This window comes from Euprymna scolopes, chromosome 42 (genome assembly GCF_053919585.1).
Source record: "Euprymna scolopes isolate OS-2025 chromosome 42, ASM5391958v1, whole genome shotgun sequence".
Classification (NCBI taxonomy): domain Eukaryota; kingdom Metazoa; phylum Mollusca; class Cephalopoda; order Sepiida; family Sepiolidae; genus Euprymna; species Euprymna scolopes.
This window is the reverse complement of record NC_136523.1, coordinates 16,177,162-16,189,661: the sequence shown is the minus strand read 5'-3', so window position 1 is coordinate 16,189,661 and position 12,500 is coordinate 16,177,162. Positions and strand designations below refer to the sequence as shown.

General features: G+C 38.9%; 1 protein-coding gene across 2 annotated transcripts in view; it reads right to left on the bottom strand.

Moving 5' to 3' along the window:
• The window catches only part of LOC145266938 (BTB/POZ domain-containing protein 16-like), an 81,952-nt gene that overhangs the window by 21,477 nt on the left and 47,975 nt on the right, over positions 1–12,500 (bottom strand). For both annotated transcript variants that reach the window (XM_080122752.1, XM_080122753.1), the window contains 2 exons: positions 11,632–11,751; positions 3,229–3,320 (listed from right to left, as the gene is read on the bottom strand). In XM_080122752.1, coding sequence (XP_079978878.1) covers positions 3,229–3,320; positions 11,632–11,751 — 212 coding nt within the window. The remainder of the gene's footprint in view (positions 1–3,228; positions 3,321–11,631; positions 11,752–12,500) is intronic.

Sequence of the window (12,500 nt, the reverse complement as noted above, 5' to 3'; positions counted from 1 at the left end):
AAAAATTTCACAGAGCGCCTTCGCTATCGAAGATTGAAACCCAAAATTTGAATGTGTTTAATTTTTGTATCTTTTACGTTTTGAAGTCTAAGATTCATTGAATATGTTATCAATAATTATTCTTTCAGATGAGGAAAAAAAAAAAAATTTTTTTTTTTTTTTTTTTTACAAAAACGCTAAAATATGCATACTTTCAAACCTTTAAAAATAAATAAAAAATTTAATTTTAGAATGTGTAAAGTTTCCATGTACCAGTACATAAGAATGCTTTAAAGAATCGATACCAACAAGAAATAATAAGAAATAAAATAAAAACAGGGTGTGAGAATTATAAGTATTATATCTGCAAGTGTCATTTTACGCAATAAAGAATTGGGGAAAATACAGTATGATCTAGTTTATGGAAAAAGAGTCTGGCTCATTGGTTATTAATAAATTAGAAAATAAGGAAAAATGATTTTAATCATGAAATTAAAAACTGACTAAAAGTGATATTAAAACTGAGAAATATAATGACAAAAATTTATGTTTAATGTAAAAATAGAAAAAAAAAACACTTTCTCTTTACTTTTAACGAGTATTAGGAAAAATTTAAAGCTTGATTGAAGGAAAAAAATGATAAAGCTAAAAATAACATATTTCACCATAAATGGCGTTTGTAATTATAATTTAATTCAATTATCTAAAAAAATGTATTTGCTTGTCTAGTTACATGAAAATGCTTAAATAAATGTTTAGACAAAGCTGGGTTCCCATACCTACGATCAAAGATGGTGGCGGTGGGTAAAATGTACGAGTTCATGAAAAATGGAATTATTTGAATTTATTAAAATATAAGATAATTATATTGCAATATTTTTTGCATATTCTTATACCCAATCATAGAAAATTTTGTTTAGAAATAAAAAAGTCAATTTAATTGATTCGAAAACCAAAAAGTATTTGTTTTATTTACATTCTGCTAAAACTGTTAAATGTTTTTTTTTTTTTTTTAATTTAAAACTTCAAATTCTATTAAAAATTATGGAAAAGTATTATATTATTCTGCTTTTAACATAATAAACTTCAGGGTTTTCGCTTTCTGAAAAAAAACTAAAAGTTGTTTAGAAATAACGGATTTTCATAGATTTTAATAAGCTTTAGAAAAAGAAGTTTTCGATCGATTAGCGGTCACATAAATATATATATATATATATATATATATATTTCAATCATCGTCATTTGTTTTCACTAGCTTTGCATATGAATTACAAAATATCTGATATTTCTCCAAAACCTCTTGCTCTGATGGAAGGGGAGACTAAAACTTGCTGCTATGGTTTCAAATGATCTGAAATAATAGCAAGTGGAGACTTGATTCCAAATATTTCTCATATATTTCTCCTCTTTGGTTTTCATACATAAAGTAAATTTCACAGTGTATAAGGATTATTTGATACTGGAGATATTCATAATCGTTACCTATTTCCAAAAGAGGGGAGATATAACATGAGAAATATTTGGAATCAAGTCTCTCCTTGCTGTTATTTCAGATCATTTGAAACCATAGCAGCAAGTTTTAGTCTTCCCTTTATCGAGGCCAAAGGTTTTGAGGAATATATATATCTATATATAAAAGTGAACGTGTCTGTCTGTGACTGTGTGTCTGTGTACATTTCCCTATGCAATAACTCTGTCAATTTTTAGTTTACAGACTCGAAATTCGATATACAGGATTTTGGAAAAATCGATGTGATTGGTTTCGGCCACCAAATTTCGCTGTTAAGGGGTCAAAGTTCAACGATTTGAGCTTTGAGAACTCTACCAAACTCTTCCGGCAATTTTATGGTCTACACACTTGAAATTTTAGATGTAGGTTCCTTGGACATGGATCTAACTTAATAACTTGATTTGAGCCAAAAAAACATAAATATTAAGGAGTCATAATAGGGGTCAAAGTTAATAAAAATTTATCGCTTTTTTTTTTTTTTTTGCTCAGCATACATCTCCAAACACCCTACAGTTAAGTTTTAAGGTTTATTTAACCTTCTTAAAACTTAACTATTGTCAATCTCCGCCCTCCCCTTTTTCTTTCTCTTCTTTCCCTTTTTTTCGTGCTACTTCTAATATCATTTTTCCAATCATAATGACCATTTCTGTAATGTCTGAAGTTACTGGATCATTAATAACCGAAACATGTGTAACTAAACAGATAAAACGGTAATAAAAAAAAAAAACATATTTGCTCTACAATAGTATTGAGCACTTCAGGTTTTTACTAATTACCATTTTTGTTGCCACCAACACCTTGTTTTTTGTTTTTTTTAATTGCATTTTCACCTCAAACAAGGCAAATTGCCACTTTGGTGTAGGGGGCTACTATCAACTACTGGGGTACTATGTAGGGATTTGGGCAGCAAGATGTTGGTTCACGTTACACTTTAACTTCTGCACGTCAGTACTGTTGGGGAAGCAGGGACCTGGAATGGGATTCCAAAGTCTAGCGGTTCTGGGGAAGAAACTATTGGAGTAAAAAGATATTTTACATCTAGGGATCTCTACAGTGTGGGGGTGGGACTTAGCAGCCTGTCGGGTTTGTCGAGGGTGCTCACGTCGTGGGGGCACAAGTGATTGCAGTTGTTTTGAAGTCTTGTTTTTGCTTACACAGTATATTAATGCTCAATTATAAAATTTGATAATTTTGTAGCTTACTCTTTAAGTCAACCATTTTTGGCTTAAAACTCATTGGTATATGAAAATTTACTGAATTTCACAAACTCAGTATAATTACATATAAGTCTCTCTCTCTCTCTCTCTCTCTCTCTCTCTCTATATATATATATATATATATATATATATATATATATGTATATATGTTAGTGTTGCGATGATTAATTAAAATCGGAAAAATCCAAACCTTTGGGCTATCGGAATCGGATAAATTTGTGCTTATTTTCCAATGTCAAAAACGACTCGTTTATTTTTTTCTTTTTATATTCGTTTTTGTTTAAATTTTAATTTTCCATTGTTGGTACTAATGAAAAAATAAATCAATAAATAAATATTTATTGATTTTAAACTATCAGTAAAACTAAAATCTATAGATCACCCACCTCATCCACAATTTTTATGATTACCTGGAAAAAAAGAATTCCTAGCTAATTATTTAGAGATTATAAAGGAATCGGAATCGGTGATCGTATCGGAATCTGGAATTGGAGGAGGTGAAAAGAGAATACTTCTACTTACTATCAGTGATTCCTTGAAATCTGACGTATCGAAATAAAGAAATGAATTCTCCGCCTGCTTCTGTTTCCAAGAAAGATGATTCTTTACACAAACTACAGAAAAAAAATAAAAAATAAAAAAATAATAAAATAAAATAAATAAAAATAAATGAATAAGGGAGTCTCGAATGTCTCTGGTTGAAATTTCATCCACAAACGCACACACATGAGGACACACAAATGCACACATACAGACATTAAGACACGCACGTGCACACACACACACACACACACACACACACACAAACAAACACACACACACACAAGCACACATACAATCACAAGCACACACATACACACACACACAATAGTAAAACTTTTGTCTAGAATACTTATTCTAATTTTTCAAAATCTATTACACGATTTTGTTCTAGAAAATGTTTCAAATTTAAGGTGTAAACTTAAGGGATTTTAAGATGAAATTGAAATTCAAGAAATCTTGCTTAATTAATGCCTAACGACTATGAATCAAATTTAATGTAAATCTGAAATACTTGAATTTATAGATGGTAAGTTGTACCTCCTAAAATTCTTTTTATAACATTCCAAAGAGACTGTAATTTGGGGAATATTTATTCATCGAGGTCTAATACTAAAATGTCCCCCAAATCAGTGAAATGAAATTACTATTGTTTTTTTTTTTTCATAAATATTTCATTTATATAAAATTAATTTGCTGATTACATTAAACTAGCAGGGCTACCCAGCATTGCTCAGGACTATACGAAACAAATTAAAAGAATTTTTAAAGTGTGCATAATGTGTTCATATTAAGGCCATACGCCATTTGTTTTACCATATTCCTCTCCCAAAGCCATCTTTCATCTCTGGCCAGTCCATTCTTTGCTCCTATTGTTCCTATTTACAATGCCTCCCCACGGGACAGAGTTAGACACCAGGGTCGTTTTTTAACGTGGAGAAAAGGAACAAAAATAAAAATTGTCTCAGTCGTGAAGGATTTCTCCTCCACTGACAAAGAACAAGAAATTGAAGTGCAGCATCTGAAGAACAGATACTACATTTTGAGGTATTTATTTGCTCCCCCACCGAGCAAATTAGGCACAAGGCCGATTTTTAATGTTAGGAGTGAAGGGGAAATGGGGACCAACTCCCCGGGGAGTAGGGGAGCTGGATAGTGACAATTGGTATGAAGGGTTGCCCCTACATTGACTAACGTTTTATATGTGGGGTTGCCCCGACATATGGTCTTTGCTTGCAGTATCTGCCGGAACAGATAGTATTTATTTGCTCCCCCACCGAGCAAATTAGGCACAAGGCCGATTTTTAAAGTGAGGAGTGAAGGGGAAATGGGGACCAGCTCCCCGGGGAGTAGGGGAGCTGGAGAGTGACAATTGGTATGAAGGGTTGCCCCTACATTGACCAATGTCATATATGTGGGGTTTTCCCCACATATGGTCTTTGCTTGCAGTATGTATTTATTTGCTCCCCCACTGAGCAAATTAGGCACAAGGCCGTTTTTTAATGTGGAGAGAGAGGGAGGAGGGAGGGAAAAGGGGGACCAGCCCCCGAGAGGTGGGAAATGGGAGCTGGATAGTAACTGTTGGTATGAAGGGTTGCCCTTACATTGACCAAGGTCTGATATGTGGGGTTACCCTCACATATGGTCTTTGCTTGCAGTATCTGCTGGAACAGATGGTATTTATTTGCTCCCCCACCGAGCAAATTAGGCACAAGGCCGATTTTTAATGTGAGGAGTGAAGGGAGGGGGAAGGGAAAAAGGGGACCAGCTCCCGAGAGGTGGGAAATGGGAGCTGGTTAAAGGTCAGGTATGTGGGGTTGCCCCCACATCTGGTCTTTGCTTGCAGTATCTGCCGGAACAGATGGTATTTATTTGCTCCCCCACCGAGCAAATTAGGCACAAGGCCGATTTTTAATGTGAGGAGTGAAGGGAGGGGGAAGGGAAAAAGGGGACCAGCTCCCGAGAGGTGGGAAATGGGAGCTGGTTAATGGTCAGGCATGTGGGGTTGCCCCCACATCTGGTTTTTGTTAGTCATAGCTAGTCATAGCTTGCAGTATCTGCCGGAACAGATGGTATTTATTTGCTCCCCCACTGAGCAAATTAGGCACAAGGCCAATTTTTAATGTGAGGAGTGAAGGGAGGGGGAAGGAAAAAAGGGGACCAGCTCCCGAGAGGTGGGAAATGGGAGCTGGTTAAAGGTCAGGCATGTGGGGTTGCCCCCACATCTGGTCTTTGCTAGTCATAGCTAGTCCTAGCCAGTCATAGCTTGTAGTATCTGCCGGAACAGATACTACACTTTGAGATATTAAATCTTTTATTCATGTTAAAAAATACAGTAAAATTAACGGTGAACAAAAAACTTAGGCACATGGCCAACTCAAAAGGGGGGATTTTGGGGGTCGTTGGTCATCCTTGTCACTCCAGAACTAAACAAAGTCAAAAGTTTCTCCCAGCTAGTATCTTCTTTCACCATAATACCGCATTCACCCTTTCATATTGGGGGACGTCCTAGTAACTCCCAATTTTTAAAACATTTTTTATTGACGTGTAAAAACAAAAAAGATAACAATAAAATGGTACAATAATTCATTTGTGTCGAGGGCGGGGGAAGAAAAAACAAAAGGTGATTAGTAGGACCCTCCCAACCCCGTCTAGTTGATAGACTGCCCGTTCCACTAGGTTTGTAAAAGGAACCTCGCTTCTGCGGGTCAGTCTCTAGGTGGGGATGCCCTCTAGATGGGGATGAATGGAGAAAAGAAAATTTTTGTGGGTAAGGGATGGAGGTTAGTTTGTATTTCTTTTTCTCCAAGATGGGTAAAATTTAGAGGAAAGGGTGAAAACAAAAATTGCAGGTAAGAGGGGATGGGGATCTTGGAGGCTTCCTAATCGGGGAGGGATGGAACACACACTCAGCTAGCTGAGAGACTACTTGTTTAATTTTACTTAACAGAACTGCGCGTTCCACACCTAGGCGGGGAACACGTATTCAAATTTGGCTCCTCTTCGTACACACAGACTTGCCACATGTATCCATCTTCTGTCAAATGCCGCGCGATGCAGCCTTCTTCTATCACATCTGATCTTCACCCGTAGTTGGTGTTTAAAGAACGCGATCAGATCTTGATCAGAAAAAGACAACACCCCCCGGCAACCTTGCAGACGCGACGTCCAAATCACCATTCTCGCCACGGCCAGGATCGTAACGTAGACCATTTGTCTTTCCCGGTCCCACGGCGGCCTCACGTTGTCCACAACATTGGATACAGTAATTGGGCGAGGATGCTCAGGATCGATGCGAGCCGTCACCCCGCTGACATACGACCAGTACTGGCGGAGTTCGCGGCAATCGAAGAAAGCGTGATCCGTAGTTTCTACGGCCGTTGTCCCACAACGGGGACAATCAGGCGACTCCAAAAACCCGGAACTGCATTGTATGTTGTTGAGTGGAAGTGCATTTCGGGCCAATCGCCAGGTCAGAGAGAACTCCGAATTGTTCAGATGACTCGAACCTGGCGCCCAGCTCCACGCGGAGCGGATCTCACTCTGCTGCCACCCCAAACGCGTGCATAGCGGGTCGTCAGCAGCCCCCTTCACTAGATCCCTGTGGAGTTCCCTACGGGTAGCAGTCACAAGGTCACTGGACCTTGGTAGTCGTTTTAGCGCGGCTCGGCACTCTTTCATGTAGGCAGATTCTCCCCGCGGCCTGCGACGGCTCTCGATGGAAGGGTCGAGAACGAGGTCGGGGAAGGCGGCAGTAACCACGGGGTGCCACGGTTGGTCATCCTGCATATAGTGGCTCAGGAAGGCCAGCCTCTCAGCATCTCGATGACACTTCAAGTCCGGCATTCCCAAGCCTCCCTCACACGGACGTTGAATACAGACCTGTCTGCTCACCCAGTGTCTTCCTCTGTCCCAAAGGAGCGAGGACAAGAGTTCGACAAGAGCTTTTAGGTGTTGTGCAGGCAGGGGAAGTACGGCCAGTCGGTAAAGGATGAGAGGAAAGATGTAAGTGGCGCACGCCTCAGCTCTACCCTTTAAGGAAAGTTTCCTAGGAAGCCACGAATTGACTGCAGCCTCCACCTTTGACCGTACCTCCAACCAATTCTTGTCAAGCTGGAGACCCAGTCCGAACCACACGCCGAGGATCCGGACCGGGCCATCTGTCCAGCTGAAGGGCGCAGGGAGGTTTGCGTTGCCACTCCATGCGCCCAACCGCAGTCCTACCGACTTGTTGCGGTTTATCTTGGCCCCCGTGATTCTTTCGTACTGTGTGAGTGCCTCCAACACGACCTCAATGTCTCTGAAGCCCGACATGAAGATCGTGACATCATCGGCGAACGCGGATACCTTGGCAGCTGAGCCGCCAGGCAGAGCCATTCCGCGCAGGGCCGAATTTGCCTCCCCATGTCTCAGCTTGCGGAGAAGAGGCTCCAAAGCCAGGACATAAAGCAGGGGCGACAGTGGACAACCCTGACGAACCGACCGAGAGATAACAAAGGGTTTCGAGCGCTTTCCGTTCACTTGCACGTTAGCCATGGGCTGTCGATACATTATGGAGATCCACTTGCAAAAGTCCGGTTTAAAACCGGCGGCCTCTAAGACAGATGCCAGGAAACGATGGTCGACCCTATCGAAAGCTTTGGACTGATCTAAGTTTATCAGCGCGGCTTCCGTGTCGTCATCTATTCCCCCCTCTAGGATCGTGCGGATCAGGTGCAAGTTGTTCTGAATCGATCTCCCCTTCACAGCATAGTTCTGTTCCGGTTCAACCAACCTGTCGATAACAACCTGCAGCCGATTCGACAGGACCTTGGCCAAAATCTTCAACTCTGTGTTTAGCAGAGTTATGGGCCTGTAGTCGTCTAATTCTTCCCCTCCATGCCCGTCACCTTTCTTCAGCAATGTGATCACTCCCTTGGTCACCTGCCCTGGGATGGATCCCTGAGCAAACCAATGGTTGAACATATCCGTCAGAAGAGGCAGAAACATGGGCGACAGCCTCAAGTACAGTTCGTATGGCAGACCATCAAGTCCTGGCGATTTGTCACAGCTGACCTGCTTCAGCGCAGTAAAGACCTCCCGCTCCGTCACCCGGCCCTCGCAACCAGCCGCTCGAGGCGGGGAGAGTCGGCCAAATAGTCGCTAAACTCAAGGACCGGAAGATCGGGCTGTTGCGTAAAACGCTCCTCAAAATGTTCTCGAAACCCCTCGCAGATCTCCCGAGTCGATTCCAGGGTGCGTCCATTCGGATGTTTGATTTTCGCAATGTATTTGTCCGAGCCACGCCTAGAAACCTCACGGCGCACGTCTGCATCAGAATTGACTGCTTCGTTGCCTATCTTTCTAAGCCTAGCTCTAACTACTTGGCCTTCGTAACGCTCGCTAGTCTCGCATAGAAGGTCCTGCTTAGCTAGTTCCTTGGCCCGAAGGCCAAGTACAATCCAATGCTCCTATTGTTATGTAATAGTTCGAACACAAGAAAGTGTTTGTAAGTTATTAATCTGTCTGTTGATCTATCTATTTGTGTATTTGTGTATTAGTGATATATCTATCGATCTGGTTATTTATCTATTTCTGTATCTATCCATCTTGATCTATCTATCTATCTTTCTATATAACTGTATGAGATGGACGGGAGATGAATGTGAAGAATGTTGAAAAACTGTCAAAATATGGTAAAATCATATCATAGACAAGTTTACCGGAAGTATCTGGTCAGCTGATCGGATCTATGTGTATGTTACCGTGTGATCAGGTTATCTGGATATGACATTGAAGTTGGAATTTGGATGTTGAGTAGAGCAGACGGTTTAACAACCTTTACTGGGCTGATGTGTCTTAGAATGGAGACCTAGAATTAACCATGCAAGCAAAAATATTCATTTTCCATTCTTCTGCGATAGACACCTGGAAAGTGAATAAAAACTATAAAACCAACCAGAATTCTTGGAAGTGAATGAATATTCGTCCAAACAGGTTCCAGCCTCCTCTCCAAGATGAATTCCAGATGGACAAGATCAACGACGCATAAAGTTAAGGTATGTCCAAAATACATGTATCGCACACACATACCCGCATATGACATAAATATAACAAAAGTATGTTAGAAAGTGCATGTACGACATGCACACAAATATGAACAATTAGATATAAATGTAACGTTCTGGGCTTGCTCATTACTCCTGATCTTAAATGGAACACATACATCAAATCTGTTGCCAAGGCCACTGGAAAAATGGTGGGATCTTTCTATCGATCCAGTAGATATCTCACTGCTGATGCAATTCTCTATATAAGAGCCAGGTACGTCCAAGGATGGAATACTGTTGCCACATCTGGGCAGGAGCTGCTAGAAAGGACTTGTCCTGCCTTGATAGAGTGCAAAATAGACTTTGTAGCCTCGTAGGAGATTTCCTTTTCTCTTCCCTGCAACCTCTATCTCACAGAAGAGATGTTGCGAGTTTGTCTCTGATGTATCGTTATTTTCATGGAAAGTGTTCAACTGAGCTTCAGTCTATGGTCCCCCCTCGCCAAACTTTCACAAGAAACACTCGTCTAGCTGTAAACACTATCAATAATTCCCCCCACACTTTATCTGTGTCTAAACCTAAACGTAGATTCCATGAACAAATCTTCTTTCTTAGAACTGCACACCTATGGAATTGTCTTCCGTTTTCTTGCTTTCCGGCTGACTACAATATGGTTGTCTTCAAGTCTAACGTAAATAAGTTCTTGATGAGCCGTTCCATATAAGTTAACAAATTTACCGAATTGATTACTATATTGTCCAATTTTTACTGTACACTCTTTAACCCTTATCCTCGAGTGGCCTCTTGGCCTTGATAATGTGGTGATTCCTGTGTAAAAAAAAAAAAAAAGAAAAAAGAAAGGTAAATATTTACTTTAACTACAACAGAACACCGACCAATAAAATTTGGTTGTTAATAGGTTTTCGGTGTTGCTGACAACGAATCTGATATTCAAACCTGTCGCAAATTTACCGTTTGCATGGTATTAACCTTTGGACACTTGCACTATTTTGTGCCATATCACCGTATTCGTTAACACTACGCGTGTTCAGTTCTTATTGAAATGTACGTGTGCGTAGTCACCTGATCTTTCACAAGGTGCATGGATACATAGCGGATATTTTAAATGACAGCACCTCTCCCCTGCCCCCCCCCAATGTAAACAGAATTTTTGTGAAAAATTAAATAGTTTGTCTGCTCGGTGTATGTCGGTGCGTTACTTACGGAAAAACGATAAATGGGGAGGGGGGTTTACCTATGGAAAAATGGTAAATTAAACTGCATAAGCACCTGTTAAATGTTGTACAAGTTCTATAATTGAATACCCTCCCCATCAAAAAAATAAATAATAAAATAAAACGAAAAATAAAAATGAACCGCTCGTGAAAACTTTTTTTTTTTTAGATCAATTAAAAAGCATCAAAAACTACCAAACACAGAAAAATGAACCACATTTCTGTTTTTGAAAACTTTCTTATTTCAAATGTCTGCTAAAAAATTCTTCCGCGATGTGACAAGTCACTTTACTACGTGCGTGCACGCATCGTGTAAAAATAACATAAACAAAGGCAGTGAGATGGCACAAAATAGTGTGAGGGTTCAGGGGTTAATACTATGCAAACGGTAAATTTGCCATGGGTTTGAATATCAGATTCATTGTCAGCGATCCCGGAAACCTAGAAAGAACAAAATTTTATTTGGCGTCCAATTTATAGGTCAGTGAAACCTAATGTTTTAATAAATGTATGAAAGTGTGTAAGTGCAGTAATATTTCAGCATATTATTACAGAACAGTGAGGTGTTCTGTTGTGTTTGAATGAATATACACGAGGTCAGGATATAAAGGGAAAAAGAAATAATTGAAAATGCTATTCATATGTCTCTAAAAAAAAAAAATACGAACTGACTGAACATGACCAGCTTATCTCCCTTCTTTCCTACGTGTCATTTTATACTTCCATTTGTAGAGAGAGGAGGGGGGAGAAGGACAAAGAGGAAATGTGTTTGGTTGAATATACACGAGGTCAGGATATGAAGGGGAAAAGAAATGATTGAAAAAGCTATTCATATATCTACAATAAAAAAAAAATAAGAACATGATCAGCTTATCTCCCTTCCTACGTGTCATTTTATACTTCCATCTGTCATTCATCTTCCTGTACACGTTATCTCTAGTTCTACCCTTAACTTGTAATGGAGTTTTCTATTCATTTAATTCCAAACTTGGGTGAAAATTTTTCGATTCTAGACTTGCTTTTACACACCTAGCATCAAAATAATATTAGAATTTGTTAAGAAGAGGAATAAGAAGAAGAGGAGTAGGAGGAGTAAAATAGGAAAAGTGTATTTACTGTACCAGTTGAAGTAAGTGACGATGGCGCTCATCGATGGAATCGTATAGCACGACGGATTCAAATGCAGGAATAGCCAGTAACACACCGTTTGGTAAACGGAAAACTCGTTTTCAGAAAAAAGGCTGAAAAACAACAAAAAATTGTTTTTTTTTACATTTTATAGTATTTTATCTTTAACAAGAAGGCCTCCATTTTGCGTTTAGCTATGCACATGCTCAGAATACGAAGAGACAATGATAAAGAAATATATATATATATACTAGACTACCCGTGACCCGTTGGGTCAATATGTTATATTAGTTATGGAATTAATGTATGAGCATGACACTTGTGATGTAAAGAAAATAGTTTTTTGCAGCATAACAGAAACATTTCTATGAAAGTATATTAAAATGAAAAAATAATGTAGATCGATTTCTATGAGTCGTTTTGTTTATAATTGTTTATTTTTGAAAAAAAAAACTTACAGTCATTGAATTATAAGTGGTTTGCCATACTTATAGGTAAATGTGCACTGAACAGATACTATAATACTTAAATTTCAATTTTGATATATCTTTTAATTTAAACGTGGAAAAAAAACAATTGGGATGCTGAAAACGTACACAGTAAAACAATGTTTTGTTGTCGCATTGATTATTTATTTGTAACGGAAATAAAATGGTAGTGTAGAAGAAAATGTATGAATGTTTTTTTAAGAAAGGTGTATTAAAAATGGAGAATAAATAATAAAAAAAAAAATGAAGGCGTTGTAAAATGCTCTTATGGTTGTCAACGGGTTAAAGTAGATTTATTTGTAAGAAAATTGCATTAAAATAACTTAAACGTAATATGGAAATGAACAATGTAAAAAAAATGCAGAAATCATTAA